The sequence below is a fragment of the Aythya ferina genome, assembly GCF_964211825.1.
Source record: "Aythya ferina genome assembly, chromosome: 17".
Lineage (NCBI taxonomy): Eukaryota > Metazoa > Chordata > Aves > Anseriformes > Anatidae > Aythya > Aythya ferina.
The window spans coordinates 6,688,333-6,706,914 of NC_140316.1; the positions used below are offsets into that span (position 1 = coordinate 6,688,333).

The window sequence follows — 18,582 nt, forward strand, 5'->3', positions numbered from 1 at the left end:
GGGGCCGGGCAGGGCCGGGCAGGGCCGGGCCCGCCCCGCTCCGCTCCGGGCGCTGCCGCCGCTGGGGGCCGCCGAGCGGGAGCATGCGCGGAGCCGAGCCCCGCTAGGCCGCGGCGCTGCCCCCGCTCGCTGCGCTCCGCCGCCGGCCCCTCTCAGCCCCTCAGCCCCCGCCGCCGCCGCGATGATGATGATGGCGCTGAGCAAAACGTTCGGGCAGAAGCCCGTCAAGTTCCAGCTGGAGGAGGACGGCGAGTTCTACATGATCGGCTCCGAGGTGCGGACAATGGGGCCGGGAGGCGGCGGTGGGGGGGGAGCGGGGCCCATATGGGGGGAGCGGGGCCGCCCCGGGGGCTCTGGGGGCTGAGCCCCGCTCCCGGCTCGGGGCGAGGCCGCTCGGGCACCGCGGGGTGGGGGCGGGGGGCAGCGGGCGTGTCCCGGCCTCACCCCGTGGAGAAACGGGGCTGGGGGGGGCGAGGCGCTGCCCGGAGCCTGCAGCGGGGCTCGGGGCCGCTTGTGGGAAGGGTGAGGGCTGGGGGGGCCCCAACTGCGGGGTGTGAGGGAGGGAGCGCCCCGACACGCACCTGGAAGAGGAAGAAGGGGTGCCTCCTCTGCCTGCCCCCGATCCGTCTCCCGACGAGCGACGTTTACAATTAAAAATTGTCTGAAGGTGGACGGTAAGGTCAAAAAGACTCTTGTTAAGGAATAAAAGCCCTTTGTGGCAGGCTGTGAGCGTGGCAGCCGTCTGAAAGATTGGTTTCAGAGTCTAGAAATGCTGCTGTTGTTCAGCAAGGCTTGCTGGAGCCGTCAGCACAAGTGAGGACATTGTGCCAGGACGAGCAGAACTGCTGTACGGGTGTTGAGTAAGTTTGGAACAGCATTTCTGGCAGTGATCATATTTTGCACAGTCAGAGGATTTAAAATAAAATGCAAGGCAGGTCTTGGGGTGTTTGCTCTACCCAAGCGATGTCTGGGTGGCACAGAGGTTCAATGTGAAAGTGCCACTGTCAGAGAGCTGGGTATCTGCTTTCATTAAGTTCCTACAGAGCATTGTGCATTGAAACAGCAATTGAAATAAAGTTTAAATTGTTCAAAAATATGTGCAAATAAATGCATTTTTTTCCAATTAAGTTGATTTTTCTCAATAGATAGGACTTTCTTATCAGGCTAGTGAAATAAAGATCTGATAAAAGCTGTTTTCTATATTACCACAAAAATTGTGCATTATGATGCCAAACCCAATAGTCAATTGCAAGAAAACATTAAAAAAAAATATCTTCTCCTGAGGTTTGTCATCATTACAAAGAGATGAATGCATTTCAGCTTCTGCTCAAAATGTCTCTGAATAGAATACGTTTCCAGGCCGTGTTTCTGCTTTTCTTCCTGTAGGTGGGGAATTACCTGCGTATGTTTCGGGGTTCCCTGTACAAGAGATACCCCTCACTCTGGAGACGACTAGCCACTGTGGAAGAAAGGAAGAAGATAGTGGCATCTTCACATGGTGAGAAGATGAGTAAATGTTTCCAGTACTGAAGTCTGAAAGATTGCCTTGAAAAACATTCTTGCAGGTTCAGAAGCTTGTGCAACTTTATGGCTGTGCACATTGCTTCAGATTCTCACTGCAGAGGGCTTCATCACCTCGGTGATGGAGCCGTCTGCAGCAATGGCACATCAGCGCCTGGTTCTACCTCGCAGAGAATGTGAACTGATCAGAAACGATCTGAAATCAAAATGAGCCTTGTGGCTTTCCTGGGGTTGGCTGCATTCTTCAAAACACAAAAGCCACATCTCAAATACCATATCAGGAGGGACTTCTGTTGGCAGAGAGGGCCAATTTTGTCCCTTTTGTCAAACGGGCAGAATATTGCAAAGATATCCCATTGAAAACGTGCATCTTTACTTAACTTCTGTTCTTGCAAGGACTGAAAGTTTATGGCTCCTAGAATTTGTGGTGGTGTGTTGGTACTGGTGTAACTGCTACAGTAAGAATACAGCTGTCTTGGTGGTATTGTTGATGGGAGACTAATAAAAAGCAGTTATATCTCTTAGCAATAGAACTTGTCGTGTGCTCTTCAGGCTAAGACACAATAAAAATAAATAGTTCATTCTAGACTTATGTCTCCTTCCTCCAAGTGACCTGTTGCTCTTTTTTTTTTCCCAACAGAAAATCAGCGGTCTCACAGTCCCAGGAGATGTAAGTCTTATCTGTGTGTTGTTATTAGCTGTGCTAGAATAGGAATCTCCGCTGTGACCTTTGGTGCCGTTACAATATACATGAATGTCTCATCCTCTTCCTCTGATCTCTCCCTGTGGTCGCCCTAATTGTGCATCCTCATCACATGCTGAACTTTTCTTTCTCAGAACATTATGGGACTCTCAGATGCAGACGATTTGTGCAATTCAGCAAGATCTGTCCTGAGGTTCTCCCCCTTTTCCAAGTCTTGTTGGTTTGTGCTCCCTGGCGTAGCTTTCATTAATGTCCAACGTGTCTGTCCAGCAACTTGCTTTTCTATTGACCGTTATCTCTCCATTTCCAACCATAAATTCCACTGAGGATTTGTAGTTTTCTGGGCTTTTCCCCTCAGAAGGCTGTGAAAGATTTTACATCCCTGTGGCAGATTGTAGATGTGCAGAGCTAAACCATGGGATTGCAGAGGGCAACTCAGGGTAGGATACAAATGTTTTTCTACCCTTAAATAAAAGCACATTAGGTAAACTTTAAAATTAATGTTTATGAGGATTTAAGGACCTTTTTTTTTCCAGGTGTTTTGGATTTTTTGCTAGCATTCTTTTCTATCTTAAGTAAATTTCCTAGAAGAAATTAGTAGATTCTGTAAATAAGTTGGACCCTGGAAGAAGTAGGTTCATCTGTGGTTGGTAAAAGCCACATCTTAGTTCTTGAGTCAAATGTCTCCCTACTCTAGAAGCCCAGTACAGTTCCCAGAGTCTCCTGGTAAAGCCAGTTTACAAAGTAGGTTTAGGATGTGCTATTGTGATATACAGTGATAATAATTGAGCCCATGCAATTCTAACTCTCCTTGTGCCCAGACTCTTAGAATGGAAGGAGTTTTTAACAGTATAAACAGGGTACCTATACAAGGTAGAGAGATCCTGATGCGCTTTGCAAATCTTTGCCCTATCACTATGCAGCCATTCCAAGGTGTCATCCTGCTTTTATCTTTTAAATTGCATTTCTTCTCTAGGCTTTGTGGCAGGGTTTGCTGGGTATTCACTAAAACATTCCACCCCTGTCCCCATGAAAGTCACATTTGTTCTTGCTGTTTACATGGATGTCAAAGCAAGATGGTATTTGTTTAGTGCCAGGCACTATGGTTGTGCTTCTGGTCACACCAGTGCAAGAAATCTATCCAAACAGCAGAGCATCTTGGGGTGTGAGGGAGAGCAGAAGCTGTTGGCAACTCAGACGTAGCAGTGGAAAGCTTTTTGATCCCCATTTATCCCATGTGTACAAAATGCCTTGTCAAAACTTTTGTGTAAAATCAAGTTTCTGCAAGAAGATAAATGAAGCCCAAAGCACTTTGGGGTTGTACACTCACACCATTTGGTAACCTTATTGTTGTCCCATCTGGCAGGAAGGGCTTTTCACTGTTCGGCTTATTAATGCCATATTGCTGTGTAATACTTTTCCATGTTAATTATTGGTATCTTTCTCGGTAATAGATCACGGCTATACGACATTAGCCACTAGTGTGACGCTGTTAAAGGCCTCTGAAGTGGAAGAGATCTTGGATGGAAATGATGAGAAGTACAAGGCAGTGTCTATCAGCACAGAACCTCCCACCTACCTCAGGTAACCAGCGGTGGTGAGGGCCAAGATCAGAGCAGAGCTGCTTGGAAGGTGTTGGCGTGGATAGGAAGTGCTGTCCTGTCCCGTTAGAAATCACGTCAACCCAGGGCCTCGTGCAGCAGGATGCTTGCCCGTCTGTGCTAGCATGCATGTACAGAGTTGGGCAAATGAAGATCTTCAGAATGTAAGGATTAGGTCACTGCCCACATACAACAGAAGAAAAACATTATTGTTTGATGATGCAGCTTGTTTTGCGATTGCTCCATTCCAACTGTAACAGATGTTTTGCAGAACACTCCGTGCACGTACCGTCTGCTGGAGACGTCACATTTCTCAGCAGCCCCTCTGTAAATACACACAGAAAATCCAAATATGAACATAGTATTTATAATGGCACACCTGGGTTCATATATGAGGAATAGTTATGATCTGGAGAATGGGCTTCCTGGAGGCTAGTGTGGAACATGATTTCTCAGTCGAACTATCATTAGGCAGGAGCTCATAATTTAAAATTATACTGTTCCTTAAATAATAGCAGTGGTGGTCAGAGTCTGGAGGTTAACATCCAGTCTTCTTCTTCAGAGAACAGAAGGCAAAGAGGAACAACCAGTGGGTGCCGACTTTGCCCAACAGCTCTCATCACCTGGATGCGGTGCCGTGCTCAACAACGATTAACAGAAATCGCATGGGCAGGGATAAGAAGAGGACTTTCCCTCTGTGGTGAGCTTCCTTCTTCTGAAAAGCACAGTCACCAACATGACGTACTGCCAAGGGCTGTGCTTCTTCTCTAATAGACAAGGCCTGTAGCTCCCTAAATTGGAGGTTCTTAGTTCAACTGTGTCTTATAAGGCTCTTCTTTACAGCAGCCATCTGTGGCTCAGAGAGGAGGCTCTCCTTCTGTCAGGAAAATGGTCAATTCGTTTCCTGATAAGTTCCTTGTACTTTCTACTGATTCTCTAAGCATTTGTCATTTGAGGAGCCTGCAAACCCTCTCTGCAAAGGACTGAGACTGCCTCTCACTGACATATTCCTGTAACTTTAATTTATTCGTTGAAAAAGGCTGCCTTTGTTTTCCAAATAAAAGTTGAGGAAAACAGGATAAAACATTGTCTTAGAAAGGCGTCCTTGTTTTATTTGCAGAAATGTATTAAGATAGATGCATAAAAGGTGATAAAACTCCCTATTGGCTGCCATAGCTTTGTACCCCTGTCCTGAGGAGTCTGTCTAAAGATGGGAGTTGGAGGATGGGGATTATTTCCAACAAACAGCTCTTCCTTTCTATGGAGGATGCCAGATGTATCGTTTTCTAGCACGTATACTGTATTGTTGCTCTTTTTATTAGCTTTGATGACCATGACCCAGCAGTCATCCATGAGAATGCATCCCAGCCAGAGGTTCTGGTTCCAATCAGGCTCGATATGGAAATTGATGGGCAGAAACTCAGAGATGCGTTTACATGGAACATGAATGGTATGTAGGAAGGAGGGTTTCCTGAGGCTGGAGAGATACAGTTGGCATTCATCACCAAATATGAAGAGAGAACAAGCATGAGCCCCATATACACAAAGTTTTAAAGCCCTGCCGCTTGGTGGGTTGTGGTCAGCTCTCATGTCTTGTAGCAGATGCCCTGCCACTTCCATGGGTCCCAGTCATTCCTGGATGCATGTAATCTGAAGAGCTTAATTGGCTTGTTCACCTGATCCAGTTAATCAGCTCAGCAGCCTAATGGAAATGTTCTGTGAGCTGCAATAACTTAAATACTAAACAATTAATATGTATGGCTCCTTTACGTATGCGGATTGTTAGACTGTAGCTGTGTTATCTCCATGAGGCAAGTAAAGAAAGCTGATACAGGTCAAGTCCCTGTGTTGGTGTGCACGTGTACAATCCTGGGACAAAAGCCCCTTTCATCACCAAAAGGTGATGCGTTTAGAATTCCCCTCTTCACACTATAAGCTTAATTTTATGTATTCTGTAAATGGCAGGCATTGGTGGCTGAGGAAGTTAAGTGTCTGTTTGTTCTTGTTCTGTATCAGAAAAGCTAATGACCCCAGAAATGTTCTCTGAGATTCTTTGTGATGACCTGGATTTGAATCCTCTGACGTTTGTCCCTGCTATTGCCTCTGCCATCCGGCAACAGATCGAGTCGTACCCAACGGACAGTATTCTAGAAGATCAGTCAGACCAACGAGTTATTATTAAGGTAATACAGGAAGGCAGTAGAATGAGAGTTGAACCATTTGCATTTCTCTGGTTACGTTATGGGGGATGAGGAGTACAAAGGCTTCCCTCAGAGCCAAGGAGCTCTTAAGTCCAGTCCTGAGTCCAGATTAGATTTTGTCCTTTGTGTTGGGAACAAGACCATGGTAGCAGATTACTAAACATTCGTGTGCCAACCCCCGAGATGATGAAAGAGTTCATTTAAAGCATTGTGGTTTCCTTTGTAAGAACTGAACCTTGGTGACCAAAGCTGAGTTGTTACTGAACTTAAGAATCCAATTAAGGAGTTCTGTAGATGGCATGAACTAGGAGTTACTTCTCCACTTCTCCAGCCTCCACTTTCTAAGTTAAATTACCTTTGACAAATTACTGCAAGAGATGGAAACGAATGACTTGTTCTTCCCTTGTCTCCAGCTGAACATCCATGTAGGGAATATCTCCCTTGTAGACCAGTTCGAATGGGACATGTCAGAGAAGGAGAATTCACCAGAGAAGTTTGCCTTGAAGCTGTGCTCAGAGCTTGGCCTGGGTGGGGAGTTTGTCACTACCATTGCCTACAGCATCCGAGGACAGCTGAGTTGGCATCAGAAGACATACGCCTTCAGGTACAGAACTGTCATCTTCCTAGCAGGGGTGTGGATGTGTGTTCTTACTTGTGGCCATTAGCATCAACAAATCTCAAACAGTCGACATGCTGTAGAAAGTTTAATCTGAAATTGGTCCTTATGGCTTACACTCACTCTATCCTCCTCTATCATTTTTTTTCATGGTAACGGTGTTTGGCTTCTCACATTCAGGTGCCCACTGGCTTGTAAAACCACTTTTTTAAACAAGTTTATCAGATGAGGAATATGTAGGGTACAACTAAAGCCCTTTTCTTTTTTAGACATCATTTTGTATATCTCATCAGCTGGAGATCTCTGTAGAGCCAGTATCATTCAAAGACCACTGCTTGGTTAGCAGCATAGACAGTTTTCTTTTTTCCTCACTGCTTTGGGTGGCTGTATGCCTTCAAGTGACTGTGTCGCACATCACAGGATGGTTGGGTGTCACTGGTGAGGTGCAAGAGGCACATTAGAGCAACTGCTTGTACGAAATAGTTGGATGTCTGGATAACAGGAATGTTAGCGGTGGATCTAACCAAAGTACTCTGAACATTAGTGACACGTGTAGTCACATCTCAGACACAGCCCTCTGCTTGTCACTGGCTGTCTAACTGGTGAACAAACAAAGCAGTTTGATCTGGTGCCTTCTGTGTTTTGTTCTTAGGTAGAGTCTGATGCAGCACAACCAGCCTCTGCTTTTGCTCGAGTATCTCTTTGTGGGGAGTGTCAGTGAAACATCAGCTTCTGCCACAGAGAGAGAGGCTGCTGTGATTAACAGTGACAGAATACCTTGTACCTCCTTCTTCTAATGTATACGAATGACCAGTGCTTTTCTGTTTCATGAGCTCCGCCTGACTCGGGCCATATGCTCTTTCAAGCCTTGGTGTTTTGAGCTAAGGCGGACTGACACTGTAGCTCTCTACCCTGGCTGAAGTTAAAGTTGGCTTGATCAGAGGCTGTTCTCATAGCTGGAATGCAGCAGTGTCAGGTTTGATTAGTCAGCTTTGTAACTTGTCTCCTAATAATAATTTCCAGTTGTGCTGTGCCGTGTTCTGTGGCAAGTTACTGTACTGATGTTATCCTCCATATGCTGCTGAGTTTGCAGTCTGTAAATATCCCTTAATGCGTGCTGGCGGGTTTTTTTGACCTTGGGCCATGGTGTTACTTGAGGAAGTTTGAGAGTTCAGCAAATGATATATTTGCAGAGGTGGGGGGAAGGTGCTGTTGACGTGAGGTTTGAAGAGGTCAGCTTAAGGAAACTTGCTTCTAAAATGATCCCTAATGTGGTTCATATTAGAGAATGGAGAGGGGCTCGTGACCACATGGAAACTGAACTCTTAGCATAGAGCTGGGGAGGTGACTTCTATGGTGCCATCCACGACAACCGACTGATATTTGTAGATCCAGTGTGGGGTTATGTGCTCCAGAGAATTGCTGGGGTAATAGAGGGCAATAGATGGCAATGTCATGCCTTTAGTCCTGCCTCTGTGCCACTTCCCTGTGGCACAGAATTAATCTGTGTACATACTTAATTGTTGGGGGGGCTCATTTCTCCCTTTGTATCAATCTTTCCAACTCAGGGCAAGTAAGGTTTTATTCAGCACTGCCCAGGCTCTCGCAGGTGTATCAGGAAAATGCCAACTTTATATTATGCTCTCTAAAAACATTTATCCATCTCTAGTTGCTAAGGAGTGCTTCAATTTAGGGGTAGTTGAAATAGGTAGACTTCAGGCCTTCTTTAGTCTGTTGCAGTATTGTAAGGGAGAGAATCAAAAACAGGAAAGGGAACCCCAAAAGAACAACGTACGTAGCCATGAACTGTTCAGGGGGAAAACACTTAATTTAAGCCTTGTTTTGTGTCATAGTACAAACATGCCCTCTTATTCCCTCTTCTTCCTGCAAAGGAGTACTTTTGAAACCTTCCTGTTGATTAATGATATTTGGGTTTTGTGGTTGGTTAGTTCCTGAATTCCCAAACCACAGGAGTGGGGGTTGTTCCGAAGTCATTCCACCGATGTAAGGAAAGGGTCTGCTTCAGATGTATCAAAAGAACCTTAATATCTCCAGGGACAGGGGGTTTGAGAAGTCATGAGCCTCTTAATCATCTGAGGGAGAGGTAAAACTCTTGCTTAGTTGATGAACTCCAGGGCTGTCCTTTCAGCTGGCCTGCTCTGTGCAAAACAAAGAGCTTGAGAGCCCAGTGGAAGTAGCAGGACAGGAGGCAGGCAGGTAATGATGCATGTGGGATTTTCAGGGGGATGGTGTGCTGCAGTGCTTCCTGCCTCATTGCCGACTTGTTTCTAGGGGCTGCACACAGTGCTTCATAGCCAGGGCTTTGCCTTCCAGACCGGAGTGATGCTCCCTCACACACCAAGGCCACTTGCCTGAGCAGCTGCCCTTTCCAAAGGAAACCTGGGTATTGTCGTGCTTGTGACACTGCTGCTGGAGGCTTGGACCCCAGCAGGAGGAGTGCCTTGCTCCACTCTCCACTGGGAATCCTGCAGCTGACAGGGCTTTGTAGTCAATCTGCCAGCACCTCTTGTTTTTAAAAAAAAAAAAACACAATGGGGAGGTAGCTCTGTTTCTTTGGAGGTTAGGAGCTGAGGGAGGATTTTTCATTTTCTCTCTGATCCTTTGCTACAGAAACATGGCTGGCTTGCAAGTAAGCAATGCTCACAAGGCTAGCTTTCCAGTCCCTATTTAATTCTAGTGGGTGCTCAGTGCTGAGCACAGTAAGGGAGGTAGAGACCATGTTACCAAGTCAAGGTCTAGCAGTTAGTCTGGAATTTGTAGCATGTTGTGGCTAAAATGAATTTCCTGGGTTTGAGCGTTGCTTGGTGGACATCCACAATCCTGGAGGTAGATTTGACTAAAGTTTCCTCCCAGAATCAGACCAAAAGCTTTGGATTAATTTTTTGTTTAAGAGCTTTGATATAGATTATCTGTTCCTGCGGCGATCAGCATTTGAGTTCCTTCCTGTGGATGGGAGAGCCATGCATGAGTCTGAAATCCTTCGTGGAGGCATGTCCCTGGGGAAGGATCCGGATCTTGCACACACCTGCGGGAGGGCTCCTCGTACACGCACACTTGTGAGGCTCAGGCTGAGCTGCTTTCTAGAATTCAAAGCAAACATTTACATTCTGAGGCTCCTCTGTATTTATGCTGGGCTTCCAGCTCCACTGTCAATATTTGGGAAGCTACTCCTGGTCAGTTCCTGTTGACTTTTACTGAAAAGTGGCTAATGAAGCAGTAAACATTTTTGTGCATGTGATAATACAGCTGTTCGGGGCAGACAGACCTCTGCGGAGCAATCTTGTGATCTGGGATGGAGCCTTGTGCTTCGCTGGTCGTGCTGGGTGTAACCACAGCCCCTGGTTGCAACAGCAGGTCCTAAAAGACAATCCTTTCCATGGCAACTGGGAGAACAGTCCTCACTCTGCTGTCAGGCTCCCAGAAAGCCAGGCGTGCCAGGGAAGAGCTGCTAGAGGTGTAGTAGGCAAACTGCAGCTAGGAAGTGAGAGTTAAGAATAGCAGAACTAGATGGAAGAGCCCCCTTGACAGTACCTGCTCAGCTTCTGCTCTGGGAAAAAGTACTCCCTGCAACAATAAACAGATAGGAACGTTGCCTGTGCTGTGTTTGAACGCTGTGAGCTAGGTACATAATGGCCTTAATGGGAGAGAAGTGCTTCAGCCACAGTTGTTTTGATATACCCCCTCTCTTGTGGTTACAGAGAGGCAATAATTGGTCTCCCAGAAACTTCAGACTCTACCAGCTGGTAACTGTCTGCCCCTGGGGTACTTCTGAGAACCAGACTGGGCTAAGTGGGGCTAAAAGCAAGTGCTGAAGCCTGAAAAACTTAATGTTCTGCTGTGCTTGTGTTGTGGGTCTGGGCTGATAACCTGGAGGAGTGCACTGTGACCACTGATGGGTGTTGCTTTGTTGTCCTGCCGCTGCAGCGAGAACCCTTTGCCGACCGTGGAAATCGCCATTCGTAACACGGGGGACGCTGACCAGTGGTGCCCTCTTCTGGAAACCCTCACGGATGCTGAGATGGAGAAGAAGATCAGAGACCAGGACAGAAATACAAGGTGCTGCCGCTCGTTCAGACAGTTCTCATTCTGGCCTGTCTCTAAGACAGAAGTTAAAAGCTTTGATGTTTGTCTCTCTCTTCTGAGAGCCAACTGGCAGGATTTCAAACTCGCACACCACAACAGAAACTCGTAGCCTTTTTGCTTCAGGATATTAAGCTGTTATCACCTCACTCCACAAATATTTAGCGTCTACTTTAACCATCTCCTGCTTGAAGCAAAGTTTCCTTTTTTTTTTTTTTCCCTTGAGCTCTCTGCTTGTGAGGGGGATTCGAAGGCATTCATCAAAAACAGCGGGGTTTCGTGCACTGTCATGCTAACTAGCGTCCTGCCACAAGGCTTCCTTTTATGTAGGATAAAGTGCTGTTTGATGTAGGAACAGGCAAGGTCCCAGCTCCAGCCTGACTGATGTTGACCTGTTTGCCAGCATGGGAACACTTCCGTGGTTCCAGGAGGAGCTCTGTTTGCTGTAGAGACCCACTGAGCAGTGTTCAACAAGAAGTCAAGAGCACTTGCTCCTCCTTGGTTAAATTGCTTCTGGCAGGTATAAACAAACCACTAGAATCTCTCCAAAAGATACGTTATGGGAACAGTAAATGTGCTGGCTCAGCTCTTTCTCAGGAAAGTTGGTTTTATCCCACTTAATGAGAAAAATTGCCCTAAAAGCTGTTGCTGAATAGTGGCATAGCAGGGGCACTCTCAAGTGACCAAGAAATTCCATCTGGGAAATAAACCTAAGGAGATCACAAAGCTGTGGTAACCTCCCCAAAAACACCAGTTTTAGTAAGACTCCACATGATTAACACAACACTCACTGTACTCCTTTCTCTCTTCTAGGCGCATGAGACGTTTGGCCAATACTGCTCCAGCCTGGTAAACCTCCTGTTGTGACACTGGTGCTCTTCCTACAGACTTTATCCGTATTCCTCTCCCCAGATGGATCTAGGATTGGCAGGGGTCTTTCTGTCCCTGACGGGGACACACATTCCACTTGCCAAGAGTTCCCAGTACTGCTGACTTCTGCCCCCATCCCCTCCACCTAAATGCCACGTACCAAGAACGCTGCATTAGCACACGATCTAGCTGAGACCTGTGGCAGCTGTTGGAGCCCTTATATACCTGTGTGTGGACAGTGTAAAGATTCTTTTGTATAGGTGCAACATGCACTATTAGGACAACTTTTTAAATAAAAGGAATGCATACTGCTAGGTTGAGTTCAGTAAGTTCTAAATGAGTGGTGATCTCACACTGGTTTTGTCCTATTATGGCAACCGAGCTGTCCCAGGGCCTAATAATAATGCTGAACACCCCTAAAGCATGGAGGAAACAGTTTTTTTTTTTCTTTGACAGGTAAAACAGGTTGAAAATGTTTTGCTGCAGGGATGAAGTGATAACGAGGCTTGGAAGATACAACTGACTAAAGGCTAGGTCTAAGCTGTTGCCCTACTTGGTGCAGCCTGCAGTGAACTCAAGCATCCAGCTGGCTTACTTGGCAGTGACAGAACAGTGTGTGACTTTGGTTAAGGTAACATTAGTTTGTCAGATGTTAGCCTGGTGAAGTTTCCAACCCTTTTTTCTGTGAAAATTGCAGCTGGAAGACAGTGTCTCTGAACTGGTACAGAAGTCAAAGACTGCACTCACAAACTGAGACTGCAGCTTCTCTTCAACAAGTGGCTTTGCTGTGGTCACTAGCAACCCACACAGCTGCCAGTTACAGCACACAGTATCCAAAACAAAGTGCATGGTCTTGAATACCCTTAGCACTGCAGCGTCAGGATTTTGCAACCCTAGGCACAGCTTGTTTCCCTGGAGAGCTTAAATCAAAATTCATTGAACTTAAAAAAAACAAAAACAACAAAGAATCTATCTTGGTGCTGCAGTACACCAGTTCTTTGATGGAGTTCTACCCTTCACTCCAAGGAACTGACAAGCATTGCAAGCAGGGAAGATCTTGCTGGCAGCCTGACAGCTTCATTCAGGCCTCTGATAAAGCCAATCAGTTTTACGATACTTGCTTGTCCACCCACACTACCAGCACAGTCAAAATCTGTTTTCTGGCTTTAATTTATCAAGTTTAGACTCAAGTAATGCAGAGCCAGTTCTGATTCCTGGGTAGGAGGGAATTTCCAGATATTGGCTTGTAGAAATCAAGAACTTGTAGTTTAACAATTAATATTATTGCAGCCTTAGCCTAGACTCCTGGGCCAGAGTGGTATGCTATCCCTTACTGCAGAGGGTGAAAGGACAGTTCAGTGCATGAAACAAAACCTGGGATTCCTGCTGCCTCCCATGCAGAAGGGGTTTTTCCTTATGGACATTCAGAACTTGAGTTCTTCCTGAGAACACTTCAGCCTCTTTTTGTTATGATCAGGTGCCTCTTCTGCTAAGAGCCTCCTCAGGGAATGTGATCAAAACAAGTACAAAACTGCCGTAGCCTTAGACCTAGCATCAGGCGTGCATATTTTGCATTGCTGTGAAGCTTGCGGTTAAGTAACCCTAAACTTCACAATGAGGTATGGACAAAGGCACACAAGCAGGAGAGCTTCTGTAGGGGGCTTACGAGCACCTCCCTCTGCTTCTCAAGACCCAGAGAAGCTGTGGGAATTTCCCCTCCAAGCAGCTAGAGACAGGACAGGAGAGTCCAGGGGGCCAAGTCCCAGAAAGATGAGAAGAGCCTGCTTTGTCCGAGAATCACAGCTACCAGGAAACAGCTGGGAGCAGCTTTCCCACCCTGTAATTACAGCTCCTTAGTTTAATTCTAGCCCCCACCAAGCACAGTCCAGCTTCTGCGTTTCACAGCTGCAGTTCTGCAGGCCTTAAAGACAAAACTTCCAGGGCCTGAAACACCAGCTGTGCATTAGGTCATGTGGAAAGCACACAGCAAGCACTTGTCTAGTCTGAGGCCACTCAGCCCCTGGTACCTCTCTGGCTCCTAGAAAAAGGTTACCATCTGTGTGCTGCTTCCATTCTCTTCCTAGAGGGAAACTAAGCACAGCAAAACAGCTTTTTTTTTAAATAAAAAAGCTGTTTTCATGGGAAGCCCACAAGGAAGGTAAAAGGAGGGTGGCTGCATTTTTTTTTCCCCCCATCAATCTTCCTTTGCCACAGGGCCCCTGTATTGTGTCTACCTGGATGCTGGTTACTCACATTTCTGTAGCTTCAGCAGTGGCTTGCAGGCAGGCAGCTGAGCAGGGAGCATGGTTAACAGCTACCCTAAGATACTCCGCAGATTTACTCAAGCTTCTGGGGTGGGGTAGCAGCACAGATGCACTAACCTAGCAAGAATGATCAAAATCCATTTAGTCCAGCTGTGATGTTAGACTAATTTGTTTAGTTTCTTCTAAAATCCAGAGGCTCCATTCCAGAACTAACAAATGCAACAAGAGTGGAGTTACGGGCATGTTTAGGCAGCCTTTATTATGAGTGTCAAGTGCTACTTCCAGTCAGACTACAACGAGCTTCCAGCCTTGTTCCCTGTCCCTTTTCCAGGCATCCCTTTCTCCAACCAGACCTTACTGTCCTTCTCATACTCTGCAGTACTGCTTACTGCAGAGGGGAAGGACATCTTACAGCTAGATGTAATCTTGCCCATAAGAATAAGAAATAAAGTAAAAAAAGCCATGAGCAAGCAGCTTGGCAGTTTTGAGCAAAGTCCTCATGAGTAGTGGGCCCTAGCGACCTCTGTCCCTGGCAGAAATGGACACACAACTGAAAAATAAAGACTTTAATGTAAAGACTTTTTGGAAACAACAGTGAAAGAGGGTGGGGGGCTTAGAGGAATGGAAGAGGCTGAGCTGCATTCCACTACGGCAGGTTTTTCTTTGGGGACCTGGTTGTGCTTACACCATGGCAAGAAGTACTACTTGGTCAGAAGCCCACACAGATGCCTCACAGCAGTGAGAGCAGAGATCAGTCTTTGTACAGAGGGCAGAAGTGACTTGACACACAGCAAGTCAGTAACAGCAAGAGAACGAGCAACTGGTTTAATGCCCCGCTTGATCCTTCTCCCCCACCAGGTAACGGGAGCCATGGCAGATTCCAGCCCTTGTCCCCACAACACCTCCGTAAGCGTTTGTCAGTTCTCGTGTGCAGAGCTCTGCGGAACCGCTTGGCAGGACAGGACGATGGGTTACCCACACAGACAGTGAAACAGGACACGGCAGGGTGGCGGCAACAAGTATTATTCCAGTGGGATCTGGGGCACAGCATAAACCCAGCTGGAGGAGAGGAATCTGGCCGCAGAGGCATCCTCCGTGTTACTGGGGGGGCTGCTGGTTCAGGTCCTGGTCTCCAGGCTGGTTTTCCAGACGATCCTCAGGGAGGGGGTTATAGTTGGGATCCTCTTCAGGTGTGTCAAACACCATCTTCCTGGCAAGGGACGTGCCCATCCCACCACACAGGCAGGTTAGGAAAGGGAACTGAGGACAAACGGAACCCCCAGCCCCCCGAGAAACATCGCAGCCCCTGACACAGCCTGGCTGCACCCAGCAGCCCCCGGCCTGCTGCACAAGCACCGGCTTCTCAGCAAAACATGCAGCAAGGGCAGTACCTCAACCTCAAGGACAGCTGTGATCCCCAGCATGCAGCAGAACATGTTCTGCTTTCTTAAACCACAGGAGTGCTTTAGAAAAAAATAAAGCAGAACTGCCTGCATCCAACACTTCCACAAGCAGTGAGAAGGCTCCAGCTCAGCTAGCAACACTTTCAGTACCTGCAGCTGCTTTATGTACCCTGTGTACCCACGCGTAGCATGCAGAGTGCCAGGGCTTGCTGCTGCAAAGGCAGAAGCTGCCGAGCTGGGCTGCTACCGGCATGCATTGGGGTCCTGGGCTTAGCATAAGGCAGCAGCAGGAAGAGTTAACAGCCAAAACAAGGTTACCCCACAATGCAACAAACCAGTTTGCTATGGAAGCACTGCAGCAAACCCGAGAAAACAACAAAAAGAACAGCTTTACTTACAGAAAGCTGGGAGTCAGAAGCAACTTCTTTCCTCCAGGCTGGTTGGGGAAAACATCTTCCAAGAAGTAGTAGATGTGACCCACTGCAATCCCTGGGGAGAGATATCACCCAGGTCAGGTCCAGCCGCACCTCCCTGCCTTGTGGGGCCAGAGCTGCTGGGAGCTTATGCAGCACAGAGCTCCAGGAACCCCTCGACTGGATACCCACACCCCCACACCCTAGCTCCTGCCAGATCCCTCCGTGCTGCAGCAGCAGCAGCCTGGCTGTTTGCTGTGATCATGCTTTATGTGGGTGCAGAGGCAGGTGAGGCAGAACCAGACAGCCCCAGAGTGGGGCAGAGCTCCCTGCACTCAGCTTCTGTCCTGGGTAGGACAGAGCAAAACACAGGGCACAGAGCTCAGCCAGCTCACTTGAGTAAACCCACGTCTCAAATAAGATGAAACCAAGAGCAGAACTGGCAGCGCTGTGGCTGCAGAGTGCCCTTGTTCCCAGCTCCCACTGGCTGTGTCTCACCCAGCAAGTCAATGATGATGGAGTTGCCCAGGAGCAGAGAGAAGCCCATCAGGACCCAGGGCAAGAAGGGGGCCTGGAAGTTAAGGAGCCCGAAGAAGTTCATGCGAATGTAAGGGTTCCTGCGACTCCACACGTACACCAGCATGATGGTGAAAGCCTGGCCCAGGAAAAACAGGCTGGCAAAGAGACCAAATAGCTAGCAGCTACCGAGTCAAGGAAAAACCTTCCCTCCAGGTGCAGGATGCATGTGACTAGGAAAGCCACAGCTGAAGGCAGCAGGTCAGTGTGCAGAACACTACCCAAACCCTTCCTGGGCTGGCTGAGATGTACCAATCCCCACACACACCCCATTTCCCTCCCTGTACCTCACAAGACACTCAGCAGTGGTGTGTCCATATTGCTCGTTCCTTAAGCTGCTTACTGAGGCCAGGGAGCCCAGTCCTCTCTACAAAGAGACCATCAGGAGTGGCCTTCAGGGACAGGCCTTCACTTCGTTACAGCACCTGTGAGCTGGTTCTGCATACAAGCCACACGTGGCAGAGAACCCATCCTTCTGTGGAACAGTTTTAGGAGAAATAGCTTTTGCCATTCACAGCCCCCTTTATCCAGGGCACAAACAGGTAGCCAGAGGCAGAAAATTCCCATTGCAGTTGGGCTCCAAATCCAGCTAAGGCCAAGCACGTGGCTGCTCAAGCAGCTGGACACTGAGCAGGCAACAGCCAAGCATGGCCAGCAGCCCTGAGAGCTCACACAGCTCCACACAGGGCTCCAAGGGGAGAGCAGGTCTTTAACATAAGACAGCAGCAAGACGTTCAGAAGAGGTTGTATGCTTGTGAAGGAGATATTTTCCCCTATCTAGACTATTTTGTCTTACAATAATCAAACTACTTGTGATGGGGACATGTGACAGCCCCTCCAGCCAGCAACAGGTGGGCTCACGGTGCCCAGCACGCTGATGACAGATGGCACACAGGCATTCTGCTCCCCATGCTTACAGCAGCATGTTCTCCATTGCAGCCATGGTTCAGTTTTCTACACCCACCTCGCACCCATCACAGTGCATAACACTATTCACAGCGTCTCAGAAGAACCCAGAGGGCCTCAGCCAGCTCAAAAGGATACTGTCATGAGAAACCCTCCGAAGAGGAACATGAAGACAAAGTCAGCTGTCCTTCCGCGGAAGGAGCCTTCTTCTAGCATGCGGCAGTACCTGTACCTGAGGGCAGGAGAGAAGGGAGGGGTTGCAGTATAGGAAATTAACAGCTGGTCACCCCGTGTCCCCAGCGTGACTTCGGGAACTGGCCAGCTGCAAGCCCTCGTCACAGGAAGCCAGCAGCCAGGTGTCCAAGCCCCAGAGCACAGCTCAGCAAACTCCACCTCGCGCTGCTGACCACAGGGGAAGCAAACAGCAGCTGCTGCACTGCTGCCAGCCCGGGCTCAGCCCCAGGGCCAGGTGCTGCTCCCCAGCACGAGCTGCAGCCCCCCACACGCTGCTCCGGGCTGGGGGGACTGCGGGCACGGCCGTGGCAGCCTGGGGATGGCTGTGGTCAGAGCCAGGGCGCTGAGGGAAGCCCCCAGCCCAAGAGGGCTGCAGAGCTGGGTCAGTATGGAGCAGGACAGGGCCGGGGGGGGGAAAATCACACATAAGGCAGATGAGGGAGCTGCACTGCGACCAAAGGATACAGAAATATCATGTTGAAAAAGAAACTGAATCCCAGGGGCCCGAAAAAGAGGAAGTTGGTGACCAGCCTCCAGACCTGCAAGAGAGGAGAGAGGGGTGCGAGGAGGAGGAGGAGGGGGCGGCGCGGGCCCGGCACCCCCGGGGCCTCCCCGGAGGAGGCAGAGGCCGAGCGCGAGCCCCCCGCGGCCCTGACCTGCAGCTTCCTGAAGATGAGGTCGGGGTTGAAGTAGAGCTGGAAGGGCGTGAGGAGCTCCAGCTGCTGCGGGGACACAACACAGCACACACAGCACAGCGCGGCTGGCACCGCCGCCCCCCGCCCCGGCCCCCCCCTCCCGGCCCGTGCCCTCCCCTCACCACGGCGGCGGTGGTGAGCACGCAGGCGGTGGTGTAGGCCCTGGTGACCGCGGGCACCCCCAGGTACTCCTGCGCCAAGCCCGCGTAGGCCATGGCCGCACGGCCCCCGCCCGGCCCGGCCCCGCCGCGGGGCCTTTAACGCCCCCCCCGCGCCTCCCCCAACCCGTCGCCGCGTGCACGCCCCCGCCTCGGCCAATCGCGGCGCGGCGGGCGGGGAGGGCCGGCCAATGGGAGCGCGCCTCGTGCCGGCTGGGTGCCGATGGAGAGGGGATGGGGAGGGAGGGGAGGGGGGAGGGGGTCACGTGCGGGAGAGGGGCGGCCAATCAGCGGGGGGAGGGGGGCGTGATAGGGGCGTG

The 18,582-nt window shown here is 49.1% G+C and overlaps 2 protein-coding genes across 8 annotated transcripts; one reads left to right on the forward strand and one right to left on the reverse strand.

The window, feature by feature from the left end:
- Window positions 1-68: 68 nt before the first annotated feature.
- On the forward strand, window positions 69-14,730 carry SMARCB1 (SWI/SNF related BAF chromatin remodeling complex subunit B1). Of its 3 annotated transcripts, XM_084491686.1 has the most exons (11): window positions 84-274; window positions 1,387-1,498; window positions 2,162-2,191; window positions 3,679-3,808; window positions 4,388-4,525; window positions 5,148-5,275; window positions 5,842-6,008; window positions 6,440-6,630; window positions 10,588-10,719; window positions 11,557-11,592; window positions 12,070-14,730. In XM_084491686.1, the coding sequence occupies exons 1-11, from the start codon at window positions 182-184 to the stop codon at window positions 12,071-12,073; spliced, it is 1,161 nt and encodes a 386-aa protein (XP_084347812.1). In that variant the 5' UTR covers window positions 84-181; the 3' UTR covers window positions 12,074-14,730. The 3 variants fall into 3 exon arrangements, with proteins under 3 accessions (XP_084347811.1, XP_084347813.1, XP_084347812.1); XM_084491685.1 differs by lacking the exon at window positions 12,070-14,730 and having other exon boundaries at window positions 69-274; window positions 11,557-11,927; XM_084491687.1 differs by lacking the exons at window positions 2,162-2,191; window positions 12,070-14,730 and having other exon boundaries at window positions 76-274; window positions 1,387-1,510; window positions 11,557-11,927.
- On the reverse strand, window positions 3,850-18,368 carry DERL3 (derlin 3). Of its 5 annotated transcripts, XM_084491692.1 has the most exons (8): window positions 18,227-18,368; window positions 18,066-18,131; window positions 17,875-17,948; window positions 17,314-17,407; window positions 16,192-16,387; window positions 15,679-15,769; window positions 4,115-4,150; window positions 3,850-4,004 (listed from the first exon to the last, which is right to left on the reverse strand). In XM_084491692.1, the coding sequence occupies exons 1-8, from the start codon at window positions 18,317-18,319 to the stop codon at window positions 3,983-3,985; spliced, it is 672 nt and encodes a 223-aa protein (XP_084347818.1). In that variant the 5' UTR covers window positions 18,320-18,368; the 3' UTR covers window positions 3,850-3,982. The 5 variants fall into 5 exon arrangements, with proteins under 5 accessions (XP_084347818.1, XP_084347815.1, XP_084347814.1 ...); XM_084491689.1 differs by having other exon boundaries at window positions 3,870-4,150; window positions 18,066-18,128; window positions 18,227-18,341; XM_084491688.1 differs by having other exon boundaries at window positions 3,873-4,150.
- Window positions 18,369-18,582: the final 214 nt, after the last annotated feature.

Bases quoted from the DNA above. Each gene is read 5' to 3' on its own strand.
- SMARCB1 (XM_084491685.1), top strand. From the start codon at position 182: ATGATGATGATGGCGCTGAGCAAAACGTTCGGGCAGAAGCCCGTCAAG. The intron at 1,499-2,161 runs GTGAGAAGATGA...TTTTCCCAACAG, and splicing joins GATAGTGGCATCTTCACATG to AAAATCAGCGGTCTCACAGT. The intron at 6,631-10,587 runs GTACAGAACTGT...CTGCCGCTGCAG, and splicing joins CAGAAGACATACGCCTTCAG to CGAGAACCCTTTGCCGACCG.
- DERL3 (XM_084491688.1), bottom strand. From the start codon at position 18,319: ATGGCCTACGCGGGCTTGGCGCAGGAGTACCTGGGGGTGCCCGCGGTC. The intron at 17,408-17,874 runs GTATCCTTTGGT...TCCTGCCCTCAG, and splicing joins TTTTTCAACATGATATTTCT to GTACAGGTACTGCCGCATGC. The intron at 16,388-17,313 runs GTATCCTTTTGA...GGTAGCTGCTAG, and splicing joins TCGGAGGGTTTCTCATGACA to CTATTTGGTCTCTTTGCCAG.